The sequence below is a fragment of the Canis lupus genome, chromosome 12 (genome assembly GCF_011100685.1).
Source record: "Canis lupus familiaris isolate Mischka breed German Shepherd chromosome 12, alternate assembly UU_Cfam_GSD_1.0, whole genome shotgun sequence".
In the NCBI taxonomy this organism is placed as follows: Eukaryota; Metazoa; Chordata; class Mammalia; order Carnivora; family Canidae; genus Canis; species Canis lupus.
The window spans coordinates 43,998,530-44,025,587 of record NC_049233.1 but is presented as its reverse complement, the minus strand read 5'-3'; the positions used below and the strand labels follow the sequence as shown (position 1 = coordinate 44,025,587).

The 27,058-nt window shown below is 39.0% G+C and overlaps 1 protein-coding gene across 3 annotated transcripts in view; it reads left to right on the top strand.

Moving 5' to 3' along the window:
* ME1 (malic enzyme 1) overlaps positions 1-27,058 on the top strand; it is a 196,163-nt gene that overhangs the window by 10,634 nt on the left and 158,471 nt on the right. For 2 of the 3 annotated variants that reach the window (XM_038554631.1, XM_038554633.1), the window contains exon 2: positions 18,424-18,557. In XM_038554631.1, coding sequence (XP_038410559.1) covers positions 18,424-18,557 — 134 coding nt within the window. Of the gene's footprint in view, positions 1-13,503; positions 13,540-18,423; positions 18,558-27,058 lie in introns of those variants that run through there. The other variant, XM_038554632.1, reaches the window with a different exon arrangement.

Sequence of the window (27,058 nt, the reverse complement as noted above, 5' to 3'; positions counted from 1 at the left end):
CATACATATTTTAAAGAATTTAAGGGGAAAGGGTAGTTTGTTACAGTTACAGACTGTAATTGTACAGTTACCAGACTGTATTTGCAATTTCAGATTTTTGTCAGATATCATTTGCTTTCCATCTAAAGAACTGCCTTTAGTGGGATACATAGGTGGTTCAGTCAGTTGAGTGTCTGACTTTTGGTTTTAGCTCAGGTCATGATCTCAGGGTCTTGAGATTGAGCCATGCGTTGGGCTCCATGCTCAGCATGGAGTCTGGTTGAGGTTCTTTCTCCCTCCCTCTGCTTCTCCCCCTGCTCACATACATGCTCTCTCTCAAAAAAATACATTTAAAAAGTCTTAAAAAAAAAGAATTGCCTTTAACATTTATTTTATTTTATTTATTTTTTTATAAATTTATTTTTTATTGGTGTTCAATTTTCCAACATATAGAATAACATGCAGTGCTCATCCCATCAAGTGCCTCCCTCAGTGCCCATCACCCAGTCACCCCCACACCCCCGCCCACCTCCCCTTCCACCACCCCTAGTTCGTTTCCCAGAGTTAGGAGTCCCTCATGTTCTGTCTCCCTCTCTGACATTTCCCACTCATTTCATTCATTTGGGGAATATAAAAAATAGTGAAAGGGAATAAAGGAGAAAGGAGAACAAATATTTTATTTTTTTTTAAAGATTTTATTTATTTATTCATGAGAGACACAGAGAGGGGCAGAGACACAGGCAGAGGGAGAAGCAGGCTCCCTGCAGGGAGCCCGATGCGGGGACTCGATCCCCGGACCCCAGGTTCACGCCCTGGGGTGGAAGGCAGGCGCTCAACCGCTGAGCCACCCAGGCGTCCCTAGGATTTCTTTTAGATCAGGTTTGCTGGAGACCGGTTGTCTTAGTTTTCCTTCATCTGAGAATGTCTATTTCACTTTCATTTCTGAAAGGTATTTTCACTAGTCTTAGAATTTTGGGTTGACAATTGTTTACCTTCACATTTTAAAAATGCCATTCCTCAAGTGCCTGGGTAGCTCAGTTAGATGAGCATGGATCCTGGAATCAAGCTGGCATCAGGCTCGCTGCTCAGTTGGGAGTCTGTTTTTCTCTCTCCCTCTGACCCCTCCTCACTACTCATGCTCTTGCTTGCACTCTCTCTCAAATGAATAAATAAAAAACCTTTTTAAAAGATTTTATTTATTTATTCATGAGAGGCACAGAGAGAGGCAGAGACACAGGCAGAGGGAGAAGCAGGCTCCCTGATGTGGGACTTGATCCCGGGACTCCAGGATCATGCCCTGAGCCAATGGCAGGCACTAAACTGCTGAGCCACTCAGGGATCCCCTAAATAAAAAAAAATCTCTAAAAAAAATGTCATTGCTCTTCCTTCCAGGCTCCCTTGTTTCTGATGAAAAATCTATAGTCAATCAAATTGTTGTATGCATGCAATGGGTTGTTTTTTTCTGGCTCCTTTTCTTTGTTTCTAGTTTTCAGCATTTCGAAATAATTTTCTGGAGTTAGGTTAGGTGTTTTTTGTTTTTGTTTTTGTGTTTTTTTTTTTTTTTTTTTGGTTATCTTCTTGGGGCTGACTGACATTCTTGAATTTGTAAGTTTACATCTTGTACCAAGATGGATGTGTTTAGCCATTATTTCTCCAAATATTTTTTCTTTCTTCTCTCCTTTTGGCATGCTGTTGATACAAATGTTAGGGTTTTTGATACTGTCCCACAGGTCCCTGAGGCTCTGTTTTTTTTTTTTTTTTTTTTCCCATTTTTTTCTTTGTTTTTCAGATTGGTTGATCCATCTGTAAGTTCACTGACTTTTTTGCTCTTTTATCTCCATTCTATTCTTGAGCCTATCCTATGAATTTATTATTTTAGTTATTGTATTTTTCAGTTCTGAAATTTTCATTTGGTTCTTTACAGTTTTAATTTCTTGGATAAAACTTTATATTTTCCCATCATGTCAAAAGACTTGCCCTTACAATTTGGGGTATGGTTACAATAATTGTTTTTAACTTTTTATCTGATAACTCTATTCTCCATATCATCATTGATTATCTTTTCCTTTGAAAGTTAACATTTTCCTGGTACTTCATATGCTGAGTAATTTTTGCATGTATCCTGGACATTTACATATTATGGGATTCCAGGTTTTTGTTAAATCCTAAAGGGAATACTATTCTTTTTACTTTTTTAAAAAATTTTTAAAAAAAATTATTTATGATAGTCACACAGATAGAGAGAGAGAGAGAAAGAGAGAGGCAGAGACATAGGCAGAGGGAGAAGCAGGCTCCATACATCGGGAGCCCGACGTGGGATTCGATCCCGGGTCTCCAGGAACGCGCCCTGGGCCAAAGGCAGGCGCTAAACCGCTGCGCCACCCAGGGATCCCCTTCTTTTTACTTTTTAATTTTCAAACTTGTTCGGTCAATTCACAAGTTGAACCCACCTTCTGTAGTTTGTGGTTCCAGTATTCCTTTCTCAAAGCCCTTTGTAGTGCTGTTTGGATCTGTTTCTTCCTGTGTACTGCCCAGTGGCTAGTGTAGGATCTGTGCAGTGTTTTACACCATAGTTGAGTTCTCAAATCCTTTGTTAAGACTATTTAAGGTCAGGTCTATACATGCATAGCTCAGAGGTGAGTCCAGGAGTTTGTATACAACTTTATGGAATTGCTCTCTTGAGTTCTCTTCTTTCTGTAATCTTGCTGATACTTTGTCTCCTTGATGTCCCCCTTTCCCAGCTCACTAGCCAGAAAATTGGGCCCTTTAGTTTCCTTGCTCTGCATATACTTCCTCTATCTGAATTTGTACTTAGGGCCAAGTGATTGGAAGACAGAGAAAAATGCAACAGACATTTGATCCATGATTTTGGGATCATTGCTCCACTGGTTAAAGAGAATGCTTTTCCTTTCTTACAATTTTAGATGTCTGTGGTGGTCATGCTCCTGTCACCCGCTCTGGGATACTGGGTCGGTGTGTGTGTGGGGGGGCACTGAGGCTGGAGAGAATGGAAAATAATAGTGGATTTCCCTCTTCTGTGATGTTTACCTTTCCTGATTCTTGGACCAGAAAAAGAAAGCTTCTCTTGGCACTTTTTTTTGTCTGTATTCAGTTGCCCTTCTGGCTTTTGGGCTGCTTTTAATTTTAATTTTATTTTTTTTATTTTATTTTTAAAGATTTATTTATTCATGAGAGACATACACAGAGGGAGAAGCAGGCTCCTTGCAGGGAGCCCGATATGGGACTTGATTCCAGATCCTAGGATCATGACCTGAGCTGAAGGCAGACGCCCAACCGCTGAGCTGCCCAGGAGTCCTGAGGCTGCTTTTTAAGTGAAGGCCAGTTGATTAGAGGAGGAAAGAGCCAGGCTACACTGAAAGGAACTCCAGGAAATTCACTTGTTGGTTTGGTAGTACCTTGGATTCTAGTCGTCTTCTCTGTTCTTCTGCTATTTACTTTTTAGAGTCTTCCAATAGCTGCCCAGTGCATTCTGTACAAAATTTATAGTTGGATTAATTGGAGAGACAAGATAAAGTATGCTTACACCATCTTGCACAGAACCAGAACCCTCAGATTTATTATTTTTAGAATGTGAACTTGTGAAACTCAGTCTAACTTGGTTTTAAGTCTTAGGGGGGAAAATTAGGGAATCTCCTCTCAAAGATATATTCCCAATCCTCCCCTCCCCATTTACTGGGCACATATTTGGCATAGTAATGTTAGGAAAGGTTATTCTGTGGGAAATAGTTTATGTAAAAATAACATAATTTATAAAATTTCTATATTTTGAGGATTTAGAAAAATGCTTGGCCTTTTTTTTAAAAAAATAAAAAAACATGTATTTATTTATTTTAGAACAGGTAAAGGGGCAGAGGGAAAGAGAGAGTCCTCAAGTAGACTGCTGAGAAAGGAGCTGGACCTGGGGCTAGATCTCACAACCCTGAGATCATGACCTGAGCCAAAATCAAGAATCAGGTGCTTAATTGACTGAGCCACCCAGGTGCCCTGCTTGGCCTTTTTGATACTGTATGTTTCACTTCTGTTTCTCTTCATGCATGGGGGAGAAAGTGCTACAGAAATTTCAAGGTTCAAAATTCTTCTGGGAAGGTGGGTAGGGTTGTTCTACTGGTGTATATCATAGTTTTATCTTTTAATGTAGTGGCTCATGGGACCTGGAATATAGTTAGTATTCTGTAAAAGTCTTTGAGTGGATAAATGAGGGATAATTATTGAAGTAACTTTTTGTAGCTCTATTTTGCCTTTCAGATATGTCTATAAGCCTCTCCGCAGGTCACAGTCTGTATTGTGGGGTGAATATGCTACTGATCCTTTAGTGGCTATAGGGACGACTAGTGTATCATTTAGGATTGGGTTTTGATGTATATAATAATAACAACAATAAAAACAAATAATAGTGACTTGGTTAAGAAATAACTTATTTTTCTCTGGCACATGAAGGAAATCAGAGTCAGTCTAGCTGTGTTTGGTGGGTCTCAGAATCATCAGGAACATTGCTGCTCTTCCATTTTCAATAACACTTTATGGTCCTGACTGATAATTGGTCTATAGATATTTGTTTATTCCAAGCTGCCTGCTGGAAGAAATGAGAGAAACACAAGAAAGTCCACTTTCCAATGGGATCAGCTCTCTTTAGTGGTTCTTCCCCACATCCTACATGTCACTTCTTTACCAGTTACTGATCAGAACTCAGTCACAGGACCTCATCTAACTCTAGGGGAGTCTAGAAATTTAGTCTTTTAGCTGATACATTACCACCCTAAATAATACGGGGGTCCCCTTACTGGGAAAGAAGGGGAGAACGGTGTTAACTGTAGGCAATGAGCAGTCTCTGCTATAATTAGAAGTGCCAGACACATAAGGATAGAGATTTAACAAATGTAAATAGTAAGTATGGTTATATTATTCTTGGAGATTGAGATAAATGGTTCTTAATAGTTCTTAATAATTTCCATAGCCTTACAGATTAACTATAGGAAAATAAAAATACAAAAGAGTAATGAAAAGTCTGTCTCCCTCCCACTTTGGTGCTGCAGCTAGTTCGTTCTTTCTAGATGCAGTATGGTTTCAAGTGATCAGTAGGTTTTCCGTTATATACTAGAAGGATTGTATGAAGTATATATTTTTGAAGTTAATTTTCTAAGTTAAAATGATATGAGTTAAAATGTAATTGTATTTTTAAAAATATTTTATTTGAGAGAGAGAAAGAGAGTGCACAAGCAGGAGGAAGGGCAGAGGGCAGAGGGAGAACCAGGCTTCCTGCTGAGCAGGGAGCCTGACAAGGGGCTCTATCTCAGGTCCCCGGGATCATGACCTGACCTGAGGCAAAGGCAGATGCTTAACCAACTGAGCCACCCAGGTACTCCAAAATGTTATCAATGTAGGGCATGACTCAGATCTGCCCTTCGTGTGGTGGCTAGGAGGTGGTGTTATGAAGACAAATGTTGCAGTTGGAAGTATGTACGTGAGTCCTACAGAGGCTTGGAAGACAGATTGAGAATCACGAGCCCAGATTGAACCTTCTATCATCTGCCTGGTACTTAGAAACTGCTTCTGAAGTGCTGTTTTCTCTTTCTTTAAAGAGCTAGACTTAGTATGGAGATTCCTCAGTGTGGTGAATAACAAATATTATGGGTGAGTGCTGCTGGCTTAATTGTAGTGTTTTCATAAAATGGCATCACAAATCCGGCAAAGAACTGGTTACTTTTAGGATAAAATTTAGAGCATTATCCAGCTAACAAGGACGGCCTCTTCTGGTTCCTGTCTGTTTTCCCAGGGTCATCTGGTCATCTTTCAACATTCTTCTCATAGTTGATGTTTCCTTTCCTATACTTTTTCCAAGAAGCCAAGCTCTTCTGCATTGGGGTTCATGCCCTTCCTGTTCTCTGCACAGTCACCCTTGAGCCTTTCACCTGGTGAGCTCCTACTCTTCTACTTGTCCTTCAGATCTCATTTTAATATCACTGATAAGTGGACTTTTCTTTTAAGCCCCTAAGTTGAGTTAGTAAAATTTCCCTTTCTTTCCCTTATACTTACCACATTATTATTTTATAATAATTATTATTATTTTTAATTTTTTATTTTATTTTATTTATTTATAATAGACACACAGTGAGAGAGAGAGAGAGGCAGAGACATAGGCAGAGGGAGAAGCAGGCTCCATGCACCGGGAGCCCGACGTGGGATTCGATCCCGGGTCTCCAGGATCGCGCCCTGGGCCAAAGGCAGGCGCTAAACCGCTGCGCCACCCAGGGATCCCCTATTTTATAATTATTTGTGCAGCTATTCATGTTATATCCTGGTAAGCTCTCTAGATTATTAGCTTCAAGAGGCTATGGACCATATTGGACATATCACTGTTTCATTGGCTTAGGCCCTAACTACAAGTGTGAAGCATTCTCTCAGCATATATTTGGTGAAAAATATTTGGTGTGAATGTGATGATTAATTTTATGTGTCATTTTAGCTAAGCCACAGGGTGTCCAGACAGTTGGTCAAATATTATTCTGGGTGTGCCTGTGAGGGTATCTCTGGATGAGATTAACATTTGAATTAAGTAGACTGAGTGAAGCAGACTTGCCTACCTCATGTGGGTGATCCTCATCTAGTCAGTTGAATATCTAAATAGAGCAAAAAGGCTGACCCTCTTGTGAGGAAGAGGGAATCCTTCTTGTCTGACTGCTTTCAAGGTGGGACATCAGTTTTTGTCCCTACCTTTAGATTTGAACTTAAATCACTGGCTCTTCCTGGGTCTTAAACCTGTTGGCTTTTCGACTAGAACTATACTGTCAGCTCTTGTGATTTCTCAGGTCTTTGGGTTTGGACTGGAACAACACCATTGGATTTCCTGGGTCCCCAACTTGCTAACTTTAGATCTGAGGACTTAGCAGACTTCATATTTGCATGAGCCAATTCCTTATAATAAATTTCTTCATATATGTGATGTTTATACACTCACCCTATTTGTTCTGTTTCTGTGGAGACCCCTGACCAATACCAATGACAATCTCCCATAAAGTAAAAGGAGACAAAACATTTCTGAAAAATATCAACTGTGGATCTGAAGTAAGAAAGCCATCTTGTGGCGTTTCTGGGAATATCATGTTGATAAGTGAAGTATGTATCCCTTGGACACTGAAACATAGTTCTCTGCAACAGTCCTTTTTTTTTTTTAAGTTTTATTTAAATTCCAGATAGTGTCATATAGTTTCAGGTGTACAATATAGTGATTGAACTCTTCCATACATCACCCAGTGCTCATCAGAACAAGTGTACTCCTTAGTCCCTGTCACCTCTTTAACTCATCCTCCCACCTCATCTTCCTTCTTCTGGTAACCATCAGTTCTCTATGGTTAAGAGTCTCTTTCTTGGTTTGTTTCTCTCTTTTTTTCCCTTTGCTTGTTTGTTTTATTCCTTAAATTTTACATTTGAGTGAGATCATGTAGTATTTATCTTTCTCTGGCTTATTTCCCTTAGCATTATACTCTAGCTCCATCCATGTCATTGCAAATGGCAAGATTTCACTCTTTTTTATGGCTAATATTCCATTGCGCACACACACATACACACCACATCTTTTTAAAAATTTTTATTTATTTATGATAGTCACAGAGAGAGAGAGAGAGAGAGAGAGAGGCAGAGACATAGGCAGAGGGAGAAGCAGGCTCCATGCACTGGTAGCCCGACATGGGATTCGATCCTGGGTCTTCAGGATAGCGCCCTGGGCCAAAGGCAGGCGCTAAACTGCTGCGCCACCCAGGGATCCCACACACACCACATGTTTATCCATTCATTAGTTGATGGACACTTGAGCTGTTTTCATAATTTGGCTATTGTAGATAATGCTTCCATAAACATTGAGGTGCATATATTTCATTGAATTAATATTTTTGTATTCTTTGGATAAGTATATAGTAGTGCAATTGTTAGATCATAGAGTAGTTCTGCTTTTAACTTTTTGAAGAAACTCCATACAGTTTTCCAGAGCACCAGTTTGCATTCCCACCAACAGAGCATGAAGGTTCCTTTTTCTCCACCTTTTTACCAATACCTGTTATTTCTTGTGTTGTTGATTTTAGCCATTCTGCAGGTTTGAGGTGATATCTCATTATAATTTTGACTTGCACTTCCCTGATAATGAATGATGTTGAGCATCTTTTCATGTGTCTGTTAGCCATCTGTGTATCTTCTTTGGAAGTATGTCTCTTCATGTCTTCTGCCCATTTTTAAAAAGATTTTATTTATTTATTTTAGGGGGGAGGGGCAGAGGGAGAGAGAGAAAATTTCAAGCAGACTCCCCACTGAGCATGGTCCCTGGCATGGGTCCCTGGTCCCTCAAGGCCTAAGTTGAGCCCCCAACTTAGGCCTTGATCCTACAACCTTGAGATATGACCCGAGCCGAAATCAAGAGTCAGACATTTAACTGACTGAGCCACCCAGGCACCCCTCTTCTGCCTATTTTTTAATTGGATTATTTGGTTTTGGGTGTTCAGTTTTATAAGTTCTTTATAGATTTTGGATACTAACCCTTTATCAGATACATCATGTACAAATATTTTCTTCTATTCCATAGGTTGTTTTTTAGTTTTGTTGTTTTTTTTCCTTCACTATCTGCAACAGTTCTTAAAATATTTTGTACCAAAATCCCTTTGGAAATTTGAAGTCCACAGCTTTCTTAAATAAATGGTTCCAGATAAATAGAATGCATAGTATTATAAAAGAAGCCAAGTATGATACAGCTATCAAAGTACTAAAAAATAAATGTGTGATATAAGATCTATTCCCCTTTATGAAAGACTTAAATAGCAAGACTCTATTTAAATATGAGCAATTTGGGCAACCTGGGTGGCTCAGCGGTTTAGCGCCACCTTCGGCCCAGGGTGTGATCCTGGAGACCCCGGATCAAGTCCCATGTTGGGCTCCCTTCATGGAGCCTGCTTCTCTCTCTGCCTATGTCTCTGCCTCTCTCTCTCTCTCCTCTCTCTCTCTGTCTCTCATGAATAAATAAATAAAACCTTTAAAAAATATGAGCAATTTAAAGTAAAATTTCATTTTTTAAAGAGACTGATATGGAGGTTGTCGACATGACTAGCTTGTGTACTTCTTCATGTTCTAAAACAAACTTACTGTGGGTCTAAATCTACTGTAATTTCAAAGTAATGATAGACACAAATGTTTTTTTCAAGATATATGCCAGAAGTTTAATGTGATAAAATATTGTTTCTATTTATGACAGTCACAGGAACTACTACTACTTCTTTTATTATCTTCTTTTACAATGGAAGGAAATACTAAGTTCCCTAGTGAAAAAAAAGATGCCTACATTGAAAGACTCATGAATTCTATCTTCCGAGTCCTTTAGTGTCTGTGATTAGATACATGTATGAAAGTGATATGTGTTCAGTGGAAACTGTATTTTGAAGTTTGAATTTTGATATTTTCCTGGGCTAATAATATGTGGTATGATCCTGTCTTGTGATAGTAGGCAGTGGCACCAAGCTGCAGCATGTGGTCAGCCACACAATCACAAGGGTAAACAACCAGTACACTTAAAACCATTCTGTACATATATGTCTATTCTGTTTTTCACTTACAGTGTAATATTTAATCAGTTACATGAGCGTATTAAGTACTTTTTTATATAATAGACTTTGTATAAGATAATTTTGGCCAACTGTAGGCCAATGTAAGTGTCTTAAGCACATTTAAGGTAGGTTGGACTAAGCTGTTGATTTTTGGTAGGTTAGATTTGTTAAATGCATTTTTGACTTAATGGTATTTTCAATTTACAAGGGGTTTATCAGGATATAACTCCATTGTAAGTTGAGGAAGATCTGTACATAGAATTGAACCACATGGAAATGAAAAAGTTTTTCAGATTCATATATTCATCCATTTGTTTATTGAAAACTTATTGAGGCCCTGCTCCATCTTGACCTTCAGAAGCACCTAGACTTCTGGGTAAAACAGCGCTTCAGCAGAAATAATAAGTACTAGAAGTTTCATGACAGAAGTATATGATGTTATGGAAGTACATTGGAGGACAACTCACTAATCCAGAGAGGAGGAGGAAAAGCCTCCTTCTCCTCATTATTCAGGAATAGGAAAGGGACATTTACAAATTTATGTGTAATTTAGTTGGTAATGTGTTAAATTGCCATCTAATTTTCATACTCTATAGATTCTTTGATTAGCTCAAAGAATTAAGAAATCAAAGTCACAATAAACAGGTTATTTTGTAATCTTGATATTTCTGGTTCATAAATGAATAGTCACTACACATACTATCAAGAGCTATGTTTGAAAAATGTAGTATTAACAATGATGGTTAATAATTTCTCAGCTTTATAAGGAATCTGTAAAGATTAGTCACCTGAATTTTAAGTGAGAAATACTTAGGCTATTTAATTAAACTTCTCATCCAGTATTTTAAAAATCCATTTGCTCTCTTAGGTAGAGATCTTCTGTCTTTTAATTAAACAAACATGTCACTTGTAACTACAAAATAGTTATGCTTGCGATATCTTATAATACCTAGATGAAATGATTTTTAGATGTTACAGTTATGATATTTTGATGTAGATTTTAGGGTATCTAGGGCCAAGTATATTTTATTTATTTTTAATTTAAATTCAATAAACATGTAGTGTATTATTTGTTTAGGAGGCAGAGTTTAGTGATTCATCAGTTGTATATAAAGTACTCAGTACATCATGTGCCCTCCTTAGTGCCCATCACCCAGTTACCCCATCTCCCCCAACCCACTTCCCCTCCAGCAAACCTCAGTTTACTTCCTATAGTTGAGAGTCTCTTATGGTTTGTCTCCCTCTCTGGTTTTGTCTTGTTTTGTTTTTCCCTCCTTTTAGCGCCAAGTATATTTTAGATAGTTTTTTTTTAAAGATTTTATTTATTTATTCATGAGAGGCATACAGAGAGAGAGAGAAGAGAGAGAGGGAGGGAGAGAGGCAGAGACATAGGCAGAGGGAGAAGCAGGCTCCATGCAGGGAGCCTGACATGGGACTCGATCCCAGGTCTCCAGGATTAGGCCCTGGGCTGAAGGCAGTGCTAAACCGCTGAGCCACCCAAGCTGCCCTAGATACATTTTTGTAATCATTGCTTCTACCAATTTAAATCACTTTATATTAGATATAAGTAAAAATTTTTTGTATACTTATTTTTTATTGGTGTTCAATTTGCCAACATATAGAATAACACCCAGTGCTCATCCCATCAAGTGCCCCCCCTCAGTGCCCGTCACCCAGTCGCCCCCACCCCCCGCCCACCTCCCTTTCTACCACCCCTGGTTCTTTTCCCAGAGTTAGGAGTCTCTCATGTTCCGTCTCCCTTTCTGATATTTCTCACTCATTTTTTCTCCTTTCCCCTTTATTCCATTTCACTATTTTTTATATTCCCCAGATGAATGAGACCATATAATGTTTGTCCTTCTTCAATTGACTTATTTCACTCAGCATAATCCCATCCAGTTCCATCCACGTCGAAGCAAATGGTGGGTATTTGTCATTTCTAATGGCTGAGTAATATTCCATTGTATACATAGACCACATCTTCTTTATCCCTTCATCTTTCGATGGACACCGAGGCTCCTTCCACAGTTTGGCTATTGTGGACATTGCTGCTATAAACATCGGGGTGCAGGTGTCCCGGTGTTTCCCTGCATCTGTATCTTTGGGGTAAATCCCCAGCAGTGCAATTGCTGGGTTGTAGGGCAGGTCTATTTTTAACTCTTTGAGGAACCTCCACACAGTTTTCCAGAGTGGCTGCAACAGTTCACATTCCCACCAACAGTGCAAGAGGGTTCCCCTTTCTCCACATCCTCTCCAACATTTGTTGTTTCCTGCCTTGTTAATTTTCCCCATTCTCACTGGTGTGAGGTGGTATCTCATTGTGGTTTTGATTTGTATTTCCCTGATGGCAAGTGGTGCGGAGCATTTTCTCATGTGCTTGTTGGCCATGTGTATGTCTTCCTCTGGGTTTTCTGTTCATGTCTTTGGCCCATTTCGTGATTGGATTGTTGGTTTCTTTGCTGTTGAATTTAATAAAGAGGTAAAGGATCTATACCCTAAAAACTACAGAACACTTCTGAAAGAAATTGAGGAAGATACAAAGAGATGGAAAAATATTCCATGCCCATAGATTGGATGAATTAATATTGTGAAAATGTCAGTGTTACCCAGGGCAATTTACACGTTTAATGCAATCCCTATCAAAATACCATGGACTTTCTTCAGAGAGTTGGAACAAATTATCTTAAGATTTGTGTGGAATCAGAAAAGACCCCGAATAGCCAGGGGAATATTAAAAAAGAAAACCATAGCCAGAGGCATCACAATATCAGATTTCAAGTTGTACTACAAAGCTGTGGTCATCAAGACAGTGTGGTACTGGCACAAAAACAGACACATGGAACTGAATAGAGGAATCCAGAAGTGGACCCTCAACTTTATGGTCAACTAATATTCGACAAAGGAGGAATGACTATCCGCTGGAAAAAAGACAGTCTCTTCAATAAATGGTGCTGGGATAATTGGACATCCACATGCAGAAGAATGAAACTAGACCACTCTCTTGCACCGTACAAAGATAAACTCAAAATGGGTGAAAGATCTAAATGTGAGACAAGATTCCATCAAAATCCTAGAGGAGAACACAGGCAACACCGTTTTTGAACTTGGCCACAGTAACTTCTTGCCAGATACATCCATGAAGGCAAGAGAAACAAAAGCAAAAATGAACTATTGGGACTTCACCAAGATAAGAAGCTTTTACACAGCAAAAGAAACAGTCAACAAAGCTAAAAGACAGCCTCCAGAATGTGAGAAGATATTTGCAAATGATGTATCAGATAAAGGGCTACTTTCCAAGATCTATAAAGATATGAGTAAAAATTAATTGCTATGTAATGACACCAAATGTTTTTCTTAAAGAAGCTGCTGTTAATATATTGTTGGTTTTAAATAATTGATTTTCTGCCTTTTGAGGAGACTGTCACTAGAGTATTTGGTTACACAGCTGAATGCACTCAAAATAATCATTTAAAAACTTTACTTTGGAAATGTATATCCCATCTGGTTTCCTGGCTTTTTGAAGGAATGAGGTTGCATACACCAGGAAAATTCTAGAAGTCATAATCTACATTTTTAATTAGAATTAAAAAAATCAATTTCAAAGATCAATATTTGGCACTCTGGAAGACTTGGGGGAAGGAATCCTTCAGTATATGTCCAGGACAAATTAGTACCATTTTTCCTTCTATAGTTACAGAATGTGCATATAACGTATGCTAGTACATTTGAAAATACTGACATTTAGAGCTAAGCCACTTTGATATCTTTATTTCAGAATAATAAATAGTAAAAACAAACATTACAATAAATGCATTTTATAATGAAGTATTTATATGTAGATTACTTAAAGATTTTTGTGACTTAGATGTTTTCCTTTTTTCCATTCTGCTTGATTACTTTCTTTATTCAGGAAGAAAACAAGGGAAATTACTGAAGTTTATTGCAAGCATTAAAGATGGTTAGTACAGAATTCAGATTGTTATCTATTCTGTTTTTATGGTAATCATTTCTGATACATTACTCAGGACAATGTTTCTTTCTCAGGTGTAAACACGGTTATAATATAAATCTCTTGTTATGCCAGGAATTTTGTTTTAATTTCTGCTTGATAGTCTCAGTTTTCTCAAGAAGAGATACGTAGATCAATTAGTAGAGTCCAGAAGAATAGTTGTCCTGTGTGCTGTTCTCAGCAGTGAAATAGCATACCATTCTGCTGTCTAGGGATCTGGTGTATGAGAAAGCTTTTAGGGAATTAGAATTATAGGTGGTCTAGAAACCTAATATATGTATAGAAGTCTAAACTTTTTAACTACATGAAAGACTTAGTAGAAATCAAATGAAAGTTAGAAGCTGCATGTATACTTTGGATACACTATCCTTTGCTAGATAGGCTCTGCAGCATAGCCCTGAGGTAAGAATTCTTTGAAACAGGTATTTGTTACATCAGCTTTTAATGAGGAGAATGTATTAAGCTAGTGTTTCACCTTATTAAGCTAGTGTTTAGTAAGGAGAATGTACTAAGCTATTGTTTATAATTTCTAAAAAAATATATATGAATATATCTGTTAGTATGAAAAAAAATGAAACATAGAACCAAGATCATTAAGTGGTTCAAAATTCCACTTATTATTTCTCTGAATACTTTCTGGGAAGCTGCTGTTTGGTAGGAATCACATTGATGTGTCATTCTTAACTGATTTAAGGGAAATCATGCTATATATATTTTTTTACATTTTCAGGGATTTTAAGATTTAAGTTTGCTTGTTCATTGACTTTTTTTTTCATTGACCTTTTTTTTTAATTCATAAAGGGTAGTAATAGAATATGAACCCAGTCATAGGACTTTAACGTGGCCCCATTCCCCAGATTTTTAAGCCCTAGTTTTTTTGTTTTGTTTTTGATGGTGGTGGTGGTTAAGAGTTGAACTGACACTTTATTATGCCATAGAATATTTGGCTAACAGTATGTGGGTGTTTGTAGTTACTATCAAAGGATAGCGAAAGAGTCAGATGGCATTGTCATTTACATGGCAAAAGCTACAGGAGACCTATTAGGTCAGACCAACATTGGAAAATCTTTTTTTTTTTTAACTTAAAAATATTTTATTTATTTATTCATGTGAGAGAGAGAGAGAGAGAGAGAGGCATAGACACAGGCAGAGGGAGAAGCAGGCTCCATTCCATGCAGGGAACCTGACGTGGGACTCGATCCTGGGTCCCAAGGACCACACCCTGGGCTGAAGGTGATGCTAAACCACTGAGCCACCCGGGTTGCCCAACATTGGAAAATCTATGTAAAAATAAAAATACTAGCTAACAATAAATGATTAAGTGCCATTATTAAGTGAACACAGGAGCATATGTGAGTACTTCTGATAATAAGCCTTATTCTCAGAATATTGATAATTTTGATTATTATTTTGCAGGTAGATTTTTGAGATTTTTAAGATTTTTTTTGCATAGTATTCAGAAGCTTGTTGCTTTTTACATATGGTCATGTATTTTTGAGATTTTTAACTTTACTCTTGTTTTTTCCCATTTTTTAATTTCCAAATTTTTCATTTTGAGCTAGAGGAAAATCTGTTGAGTTTTCTTTCTTTTTCAAATACATTGCTGTACTTGATTCTGTTTTAATCTATAGTGATCCATGATATTTTTGCCTAAAATGATCAGTCTTCCCAGTTATATCTTTAACAAGTGGAGTGTGCTTTCCATTTTATAGTTACTTTTTTATACAAATATCCCTTTTTTTGTTTAATTTTATTTATGCATGTATTATTTTGGGGGGGCAGAGGGAGAGAATCTTTTTTTTTAATATTTTATTTATTTATTCATGAGAGACAGGGAGAGAGAGGGAGAGAATAGGCAGAGGGAGAAGCTGGGAGGGAGCCTGATGCAGGACTCGATCCCAGGACCCTGGGATTACGACCTGAACTAAAGGCATATGCTCAATCACTGAGCCACCCAGGAGTCCCAAGGGAGAGAGAGAATCTTAAGCAGGCTCTGTGCCCAGCATGAAGCCCAATGAGGGAGGGGCTCAGTCTTAAAACCCTGAGATTATGGTCTGAGACAAAATCAAGAGTTGGACACTTAACCAGCTGAGCCACCCAGGTGCCCCAGTTCCTTTTAATTTTAAATTTAACTTACCAAGAATTAATATGCTTATCAGTTTCCTAAGCAATAATTTTACTTTTTTTAAAATTCTAATATTTCTCTAAAGTTAAATATTTAAAGCTTTCTATTTTATTTATGCAGCAGATTACTGAATTCTAGTTATGCCAGGTACTTTCCTAACCATTAAGGATGAAGCAGTGAAAAACAACAACAACAAAAAACAGACAAAAATCCCTGACCTCATGGAGTTTGCATTCTGGTGGGGAGCATAAACCATAGATAAAGAAAATGGCATGCAAAAGGTGCTAGCAATATTGAGTGTCTCCTTCCTTTTTTAATTTTTTTTTGTTTCTGCTATTAAGTTTTATTTTTTTAAATTTATTTTTTATTGGTGTTTAATTTGCCAACATATAGAATAACACCCAATGCTCATCCCATCAAGTGCTCCCCTCAGTGCCTGTCACCCAGTCACCCCCACCCCCCGCCCACCTCCCCTTCCCCCACCCCTAGTTCGTTTCCCAGAGTTAGGAGTCTGTCATGTTCCGTCTCCCTTTCTGATATTTCCCACTCATTTTTTCTCCTTTCCCCTTTATTCCCTGTCACTATTTTTTATATTCCCCAAATGAATAAGACCATATAATGTTTGTCCTTCTCCGAATGACTTATTTCACTCAGCATAATATGCTCCAGTTCTATCCAGGTCAAAGCAAATGGTAGGGTATTTGTCATTTCTAATGGCTGAGTAATATTCCATTGTATACATAGACCACATCTTCTTTATCCCTTCATCTTTTGATGGACACCGAGGCTCCTTCCACAGTTTGGCTATTGTGGACATTGCTGCTATAAACATCGGGGTGCAGTTGTCCTGGCCTTTCACTGCATCTGTATCTTTGGGGTAAATCCCCAGCAGTGCAATTGCTGGGTCGTAGGGCAGATCTATTTTTAACTCTTTGAGGAACCTCCACATAGTTTTCCAGGGCGGCTGCACCAGTTCACATTCCCACCAACAGTGCAGGAGGGTTCCCCTTTCTCCTGCTGCCTGCTGGAACTCCTAGGCAAAGGACTGACAGGTGCACTGTCTGCTCTTCTCCAGGCCTCCAGTAGAGGGTGGTGGGGCCAGGCACAGTTGAACATACTGGATTTTCCTTTAGGAAAGGGGCCATCCAGTTGCTGGGGAGCAGAACAGCTCCAAGGACCCCCAACTGAACATGTAACAGTGGGGCTTTTGCAGTCATAAGAGTGGCTGCTATTGGAGAAAAATCTCTGGGAACTGGACATCTGTGCTGATAGCACGTGGAGACCTTTTGAGCAGTCAGGATTGTAAAGTTTCTTGTACTGGAGGTTCTGGAGCCATTGGTCCCAGCTAGCCCTTGTAGGCAATTTAGAAGCTCCACTAGGGGTCATTCAGTGGACAATTCTATCTGACTTTCTTCGGTCTGCCCCCTGATGCAGTAGTTTAATCAAACATAAAGCTTTCCATCAGCGACATGAATTATTGAGCCTAAATATATAAAAAATTAGAAGAAAGAATTGTTTGTTGATCTCCTTTACCTACTTTCTGAGGTTGGACGTGTTCATTTCTCAAGAATCAGGGTCATCCACATCTGGGATGAACCAAATTGTCTTTTTCCCAGAGTAATAATACAGTTCCTAAAGATTTGGGAGTTATTATTTTACCATTACAAGAAACTTTTAGAGGCAGAGGAGGATGGCTGTAGAGTTGCTCAATACAAAGTAGTGAACACATTTCTACCATCCTTATTGTCTGAGAAGCATCAGTCGTGGTTCCAGTGAGTGAACCTGACCATCAGCACTTTTGCCAGACCCAGGGCAACAGCTGTCAGTCTAGTCAAAGAAGTGTCTTGGGCTTCGGTAGCTCTAGGGGCATCATCTCCAGGGGGAACTGCTCATTCCATTCTTCCAGATTAAGGACTCCTGGGGTTTCTCTGCTATTACTTATCTTCATATTATATTCTAGCAAATCTCTTCAGTCTATTCTGAATTTCTGTATCAACCCATCAGTTATATTTGTTTGTTTTTGAGCCTCATGTTTTATATAGTCAGTGTTTATGTAAACAAATAACATAGTATAATAATAGTTTTCTAATGGGCATACTGGCTGAGTCTGGAAAGGCTTTGGAGAGGAAGGAGCATCTGAGGTCAAACTTGAAAGGCAAAGAAGCAGGGAACACATTTTTGTCCATGGTGTCATGCAAGAATAAAAGTATGTTGTGTTCATGCAATGGTGAGAAATTTTGTGTAGCTAGGAGTGTAGTTAAGAATAGTAGGAGATAATTTGGAAAAGGAGTGTTGGAACAAGTGCCTCAATCCTATAAAGCATTTTCTGAACTATTTTATAGGAGGAGGCACAGCAGGTCATAGGTGACCTACTCATGTTCATAATTTTAAAATCTCTTATAACTCCTACCCATTTGTGTATTGAATATCAGCAATAATATTTATATCTTTCATTTGCATATCTTCACATCATTTTCTTCATTACCTAATTTTAAAACAAACAACATGAAAATATTTATAGTATTCTAATATTTAAAGATGAGGAAACAGGTATTGAGAGATCACATGATCTCAAAGTTGAATGGCTGTGTTTAGGTAAGACCAGATCTTCTGATTTTTAATTCCATGTGTTTGTTGGAATTTTGTGTGTGTGTGTATAATTTTTGGTTTTTTATTCCTTGAAATTATTGTTTTTCTTTTATCCCTAGGACTTGGCTTTTACCCTGGAAGAAAGACAACAGTTGAATATTCATGGATTGTTGCCACCTTGCTTCATCAGTCAGGATATCCAGGTTCTTAGAATCATTAAAAATTTTGAGCGTCTGACCTCTGACTTTGACAGGTAACACATTCCTGAAGATGATTTTTATATTTTTTTTAGTAGTTTATTGGATGAGAAAGTTAAAATATTAAGTGATTTGGAAAGAGTAGTCAAGTTTGAGAAGAATTTGCTTATAAATACAATGATGTTTTAAAACAAATTTACCCTTGGTAGGAATATTAGAAAAATAGAAAATTTTCTTTCCTAAACTATACTCTCAGAGAGACGACTTTTCTCTTGTGATCAAATGGTTGTTGTGAAGGCCAATTATTGGAAATGCCCTTTTAGGCAGAGTAAAACCAGGTCATAATGCCTTTCAGCCAGATTTTAGGTTCATTGTAGATAAAAGCATACTTTTTCAACTTCCAAGGCTGGTTCTAGCACTGCTGCAAATTTGGGTCACTTTTAGAATTCTGTTTCTGTGTTTGCACAAAGACGAAGGTACTGTTGTTCCCTACCTTTGGAATTGGAGAGCTGTCTGTTGAAATTCTGGCTGTATTTCACCAGCAGTGGGGCCTTGAGCAAACTACTACAACCAGTGCCATGACCACTGTGTCTGCCTTGCCCTGTGCCTGTGGCTTGGCCCTTATTAAGGTACTAAAACTCTCTAAACCTGAGGTTTTTCATTTGTGAGTTGAAAGAAATAGAGTTATTTGAAAATATTGTAGCAAAGGTTAGAAGAAGTAACAGACTAACACGTAGGAAGTATTTGTATTAGGGTTCTCCAGAGGAAAGGAACCAACACATACATGCATATATATCCTGCTGGTCCTATATAGAGAGACTTTTAAAAATTTACTTATTTTAAAGAATTGGCTCACATTATTTTTTTGTATATTTTTTTTATTGGAGTTTGATTTGCCAACATATAGTATAATACCCAGTGCCCCCCCTCAGTGCCTGTCACCCAGTTACCCCATCCCCCTGCCCACCTACCCTTCCACTACCCCTGCTTCGTTTCCCAGAGTTAGGAGTCTCTCATGTTCTGTCACCCTCACTGATATTTCCCACTCATTTTCTCTCCTTTCCCCTTTATTCCCTTTCACTGTTTTTTTATATTCCTTATATGAATGAAACCATATAATGTTTGTCCTTCTCCGATTGACTTAATTCACTCAGCATAATATGCTCCAGTTCTATCCACGTTGAAGCAAATGGTGGGTATTTGTCATTTTAATGGCTGAGTAATATTCCATTGTATATATAGACCACATACTCTTTATTCATTCATCTTTCGTTGGACACCGAGGCTCCTTCCACAGTTTGGCTATTGTGGATATTGCTGCTATAAACATTGGGGTGCAGTGTCTCGGTCTTTCACTGCATCTCTATCTTTGGGGTAAATCCCCAGCAGTGCAATTGATGGGTCATAGGGTAGCTCTATTTTTAACTCTTTGAGGAACCTCCACACAGTTTTCCAGAGTGGCTGCACCACTTCACATTCCCACCAACAGTGCAAGAGGGTTGGTTCCCCTTTCTCCACATCCTCTCCAACATTTGTGGTTTCCTGCCTCGTTAATTTTCCCCATTCTCACTGGTGTGAGGTGGTATCTCATTGTGGTTTTGATTTGTATTTCCCTGATGGCAAGTGGTGCAGAGCATTTTCTCATGTGCATGTTGGCCATGTCTATGGCTTCCTCTGTGAGATTTCTCTTCATGTCTTTGGCCCATTTCATGATTGGATTGTTTGTTTCTTTGCTGTTGAGTTTAATAAGTTCTTTATAGATCTTGGATACTAGCCCTTTATCTGATAGGTCATTTGCAAATATCTTCTCCCATTCTGTAGGTTGTTTTTTAGTTTTGTTAACTATTTCTTTTGCTGTACAGAAGCTTTTTAACTTGATGAAGTCCCAGTAGTTCATTTTTGCTTTTGTTTCCCTTGCCTTCATAGATGTATCTTGTAAGAAGTTGCTGTGGCCAAGTTCAAAAAGGGTGTTGCCTGTGTTCTCCTCTAGGATTTTGATAGATTCTTGTCTCACATTTAGATCTTTCATCCATTTTGAGTTTATCTTTGTGTATAGTATAAGAGAATGGTCTATTTTCATTCTTCTGCAAATGACTAATTTTTCCAGCACCATTTATTGAAGAGACTGTCCTTTTTTTCCAGTGGATAGTCTTTCCTGATTGGTCAAATATTAGTTGACTGTAGAGTTGAGGGCCCATTTCTGAGTTCTCTATTCTGTTCCATTGATCTATGTGTCTGTTTTTGTGCCAGTACCACACTGTCTTGAGGACCACTGCTTTGTAGTACAACTTGAAATCTGATATTGTGATGCCTCTGGCTCTGGTTTTCTTTTTCAATATTCCCCTGGATATTTGGGGTCTTTTCTGATTCCACACAAATCTTAAGATAATTTGTTCCAACTCTCTGAAGAAAGTCCATGGTATTTTGATAGGGATTGCATTGAACGTGTAAATTGCCCTGGGTAGCCTAGACATTTTCACAACATTAATTCTTCCAATCCATGAACATGGAATGTTTTTCCATCTCTGTGTCTTCCTCAGTTTCTTTCAGAAGTGTTCTGTAGTTTTTAGGGTATAGATCCTTTACCTCTTTGGTTAGGTTTATTCCTAGGTATCTTATGATTTTGGGTGCAATTGTAAATGGGTTTGACACCTTAATTTCTCTTTCTTCAGTCTCATTGTTAGTTTATAGAAATGCCACTGATTTCTGGGCATTGATTTTGTATCCTGCCACACTGCTGAATTGCTGTATGAGTTCTAGCAATCTTGGGGTGGAGTCTTTTGGGTTTTCTATGTAGAGTATCATGTCATCTGTGAAGAGGGAGAGTTTGACTTCTTCTTTGCCAATTTGAATGCTTTTTAATTCTTTTTGTTGTCTGATTGCTGAGGCCAGTACTTCTAGTACTATATTGAATAGCAGTGGTGAGAGTGGACATCCTTATCTGTTCCTGATCTTAGGGGAAAGGCTCCCAGTGTTTCCCCATTGAGAATGATATTTGCTGTGGGCTTTTCTTAGATGGCTTTTAAGATGCTGAGGAATGTTCCCTCTATCCCTACACTCTGAAGAGTTTTATCAGGAATGGATGCTGTATTTTGTCAAATGCTTTCTCTGCATCTATTGAGAGGATCATATGGTTCTTGTTTTTTCTCTTGTTGATATGATCTATCACATTGATTGCTTTACGAGTGTTGAACCAACCTTGCATCCTGGGGATAAATCCCACTTGGTCATGGTGAATAATCTTCTTAATGTATTGTTGGATCCTATTGGCTAGTATCTTGTTGAGAATTTTTTATATTGGTCTATAATTCTCCTTTTGCTCTATAATTATAGACCAATATCCCTGATATTGGTCTATAATTCTCCTTTTAATGTACTGTTGGATCCTATTGACTACTATCTTGTTGACAATTTTTGCATCTGTGTTCATCAGGGATATTGGTCTATAATTCTCCAGTATCCCAGATAATTCATCAGGGATATTGGTCTTTGTCTGGTTTTGGAATTAAGGTGATGCTGGCCTCATAAAACGAGTTTGGAAGTGTCTTTCCCTTTATATCTTTTGGGACAGCTTTAGTAGAATAGGTATTGTTTCTTCTATAAACTTTTGATAGAATTCCCCTGAGAAGCCATCTGGCCCTGGACTTTTGTGTCTTGGGAGTTTTTTGATGACTGCTTCAATTTCCTCCCAGGTTATTGGCCTGTTCAGGTTTTCTATTTCTTCCTGTTCCAGTTTTGGTAAATTGTGGTTTTCCAGAAATGCATCCATTTCTTCTAGATTGCCTAATTTATTGGTATATAGTTACTCATAATACAGTTTTTAAATTGTATTTCCTTGGTTTTGGTTGTGATCTCTCCTTTTTCACTCATGATTTTATTATTATTATTATTAATTTTAAATTGGAGTTCAGTTTGCCAACATATATCATATCACCCAGTGCTCATCCCGTCAAGTGCCCCCCTCTCATGATTTTATTAATTTGAGTCTTTTTTCTTTTTAATAAGGCTGGCTAATGGTTTATCTAATGAATTCTTTTAAAGAACCAACTCCTGGTTTTCTTGATCTGTCCTACAGTTCTTCTGGTCTCTATTTCATTGAGTTCTGCTCGAATATTTAACTCTCTTCTGCTTGGTGTAGGTTTTATTTGCTGTTCTTTCTCCAGTTCCCTTAAGTGTGAGGTTAGCTTGTATATTTGAGTTTTTTCCAATTTTTTGAGGGATGCTTGTATTGCAATGTATTTCCCTATTCGGACTGCTTTTGCTGTATCCCAGATATTTTGAATGGTTGTATCTTCATTTTCATTAGTTTCCATGAATCTTTATAATTCTTCTCTAATTTCATGGTTGACCCATTCATCTTTTAGCAGGATGCTCTTTAACCTCCAGGTGTTTAAGTTTCTTCCAAATTTCTTCTTGTGATTGAATTCTAGTTTCAAAACACTGTGGTCTGAAAATATACAGGGGACAATCCCAATCCTTTGGAATCGGTTGAGACCTGATTTGTGTCCCAGTATGTGGTCTGTTCTAGGAAAGTTCCATATGCACTTGAGAAGAATATGTATTCAGTTGGATTCAGATGCAAAGCTCTGTATATATCTGTGAAATCCATCTGGTTCAGTGTATCGTTTAAAGCTCTTGTTTCTTTGGTCATGTTGTGCTTAGAAATCTGTCATTTGCAGAAAGTACCGTGTTGAAGTCTCCTATTATTAGTGTATTATTATCTAAGTATGTCTTTAGTTTGGTTAGTAATTGAATATTTATGTCACATTAGGGGCATAAATGATTGTTAGGTCTTCTTGTTGGATAGACCCTTTAAGTATAATATAGTATCCCTTTTCATCTCTTACTACAGTCTTTGGGATAAACTTTAATTTATGTGATATGAAGATTGCTACCCCAGCTTTTTTTTCAGGACCATTTGAATGGTAAATTGTTTTCCAACCTTTCATTTTCAGGCTGTAGGTGTCCTTAGGTCTCAAATGAGTTTCTTGTAGACAGCAAATAGATAGATGGGTCTTGTTTTTTTATCCAGTCTGAAACCCTGCATCTTTTGATGGGATCATTTAGCCCGTTCATGTTCAGAGTAACTATTGAAAGATAAGAATTTAGTGTCATCATAATACCTATTCAGTCCCTGTTTTTGTGGATTATTTCTTTGGGCTTCCTCTTTCTTTTACAGAGTCCCTCTTAATATTTCTTGCAGAGCTGGTTTGATGCTCACATATTCTTTTGGTTTCTGCCTATCTTGGATGCTTATCTCTCCCTCTATTCTGAATGAGAGCCTTGCTGGATCTAGTATTCTTGGCTGCATGTTCTTCTCATTTAGTTCCGTGAATATATCCTGCCAGCCCTTTTTGGCCTGCTAGGTCTCTGTGGAGAGGTCTCCTGTTAATCTAATATTTTTCCCCATTTAAGTTAGGGATCGCTTGTCTCTTGCTGCTTTAAGAATTTTCTCTTTATCTTTGGAATTTGCAAGTTTCACTATTAAATGTTGAGGTGTTGAACAGTTTTTATTGGTTTTGGGGGACCTCTCTATCTTCTGAATGCCTGTTTTCCCTCCCCAAGTTAGGGAAGTTCTCAGCTATGATTTGTTCTAATATGCTTTCTGGCCCTCTGGTCCTCTCAGTGCTCTTTGGAACCCCAATTATATGTAGATTTTTCCTTCTGAAGCTATCATTTATTTCCCTTAACCTTTCCTCATGGTCTTTTGTTTTTCTTTTTTTTCCTCAGCTTCCTTCCTTGCCATCAACTTGTCTTCTATGTTACTCACTCTTTCTTCTACCTCATTGATGCTCGTCATTAGGATCTCCAGTTTGGATTGCATCTCATTTAATTGATTTTTAATTTTGGCTTAATTAGATCTAAATTCTGCAGTCATGTAGTCTCTTGAATCCTTTATGCTTTTTTCCAGAGGCACCAGTAGCTTTATAATTGTGCTTCTGAATTGGCTTTCTGATATCAAATTGTAATCCAAATTCTGTAACTGTGGCAGAGAGTACTGTTTCTCTTTCTTTCTTTTGTGGAGAGTTCTTCCTTCTAGTCATTTTGCTCAGTGCGGAGTGGCTGTCTGAGCGAACTATCAACCACAACCTAAGTAAATTTTACCCTACATGATTCTGACAGGGTCAGAGACCAGAAATTGAAAACAAAGATCAGAATGAAATAAAATAAAAGGACCACTAAAGTGAAAAACAAATTTTAAAACAAAGTAGTCAAATAATAAAAGGCCAAGAATCCCAAAGAAGAAGAAAAAAAAGAGAAAAAAGAGAAAAAAGCAAAAGTAAAGAGGCAAAAAAAGAAAAGAGAAAAAAGAGGGGTACTGGGAGATGGTGGTGGTGACGAAGTTGTAGTGGAGGGAGAATGTAGTCTACCTGAGGGGTCCTAGAGGGTGATCCTCTTGGTTCTGAGTATATTAAGTTCTGTATGTTAGAAAATGCTCAGTCCCAAATTTACATAAACCAGAAATAGTTTAGAGACCCCCACTATTGACCACCAAAACATAAATGAGATAAAAGAGGGGGGTGAATGGGAATGAAGAGAGAATATAATCTCACAGAGTGAACCAGCAGTGACCACTTGGTTCTGGGTGCATACTGGTCATGTGTTAGAAGGTATTAACTTCCCCCATTGTAGAACAAAATGAGCCAGAGAAAACAAAAAAAATCACACAAAGCAAAAAAATCACACAAAACAAAAAAATCGTATCATGTATATATCACAAAATTGAGTATGTTGAAGGGAATCTAGAAGTGGAAAATATATCTAAGACCTATAATTGTAGAAATATGAAAGTCGAAAAGGAAGAAACTTAAAAATGAAGAGGTGGTAAAATAGTATAGTTAAGGTGGGAAAAGAGAAAAAAAATTGGAAGTTTATAGTCTGATATAAAAACAAGTTGTAAAAAAAAAAAAAACAAAAAAAACAAGTTGTACCAGAAAAAGGAATAGAAAAGGAGGGGTACCCTCTAGTTCTATATACTGTAAATCCCTCGACCTCCCCTGGAGCTTTCCAGTGCTGCTCACTGCTGCTTGGTGAAGAATTTGCTCTTCCTCTGTCCTTCCAGCTGGTCTTATGGGGGAGGAGCTTCTTTTTTTTTTTTTTTTTTAAGATTTTATTTATTTATTTATGAGACAGAGAGAGAGAGAGGCAGAGACACAGGCAGAGGGAGAAGCAGGCTCCAGTCGGGAGCCCCTCTCAGGACTTGATCCTGGGACTGCAGGATCGCGCCCTGGGCCAAAGGCAGGTGCTAAATTTCTGAGCCACCCAGGGATCCCCCTGGGGGAGGGGCTTCTGTGCTGATTCTCAGGTGCCTACACCTGGGGGAGCTGCCCCACTCCCCACCGGATGCCGGCTCAGTGTGAACTGTTTACCCCATGAGGCCTCTGTCCCCTGGTGGCCCTGCTCCTCCCAGGCACAAGGTGACACCAGGAAGAACAACAGCACTGGTGGCGGCCAGCTCCCCAGCCCTGGAGTCAGCTCCCGCAGTAACTATCACAGTCTCCCAGTCCGCACTGGCCTGGATGCTCCCGGGGTGGGGGCGCTGACCTGCACAGCTTGGGAGCGCCCAGCGGCAGGAGTGTCCTCGCTGTCCTGTGCCCTCCCCACCTCCGCCTGTCCCAGGGGAGCACAGGTTTCCCAGCTGTGTCCCCGGCGCCCTGGGATCTGGGGCCTGCACTGGAATCGCGCTCCCGAGCCCATGCAGCCCCCTCCTCCTCCGGAGCCCCTGCCTGACCCACCGGCTTCTCCCCGAGGCCCCACTGGGCACGCTCCAGCCCTTTACCGCGCTCAGCCCATGGGGTATGGGATGCTCTCCCCCGGGCGCACCTCCTCTGTTAGTGACCCCAGGAGACTGGAGGCCTCACCGCTCCTCCTGCGACCCTGCCCGAGTTCCCTGCTAAGCGCCTTTCCGTCTGGGAAGAATCTGGTGCAGATTTTTAAAGTTCTCACTTCTCTGCGGCTACGCCTTCCGGTACTGGAGGCTCTCCTTGGGGCCTTAGCCTGGCTTCTCGCGATGATAAAGAACCCCGCTGGATTCTTTATTTTATTTTTTTCCACCTTCCTACCTTGTTAGAAGTGAAAACCCTTCTCTTTGTAGCATTCTGGCTGTTCTCTCTTTAAGTCTCAGGTCGGATTTGTAGGTGTTCAGGATGATTTGAAAGTTATCTAGGTAGGTTGGTGGGGCCAGGTGAGATGGGGACCCTACTCCACCATCTTACCTTGCCTCCGCCTTATTTCTTTGGCTCACATAATTATGGAGCCTTGATCAATCTTAAATCTGTAGGCAGATTGGCAGGCAGGAAACCAAGGAAGGGAGGAGTTGCAGTTCCAGTCCAAAGGCAGTCTGTTGGCAGAATTCCTTTTTGCAGGGGAGTTGAAGATTAATAATAATAATAATGGAGTAGATGGGCACCTGGGTGGCTCATTCATTTGAGCAGCTGACCCTTAGTTTCATCTCAGGTTATGGTCTCAGGGTCATGGGATGGAACCTGGCATTGGGCTTCCTGCTCAGCGGGGTATCTGCTTGAGTATTCTCTCCCTTTGCCCATCCACCTGCTTG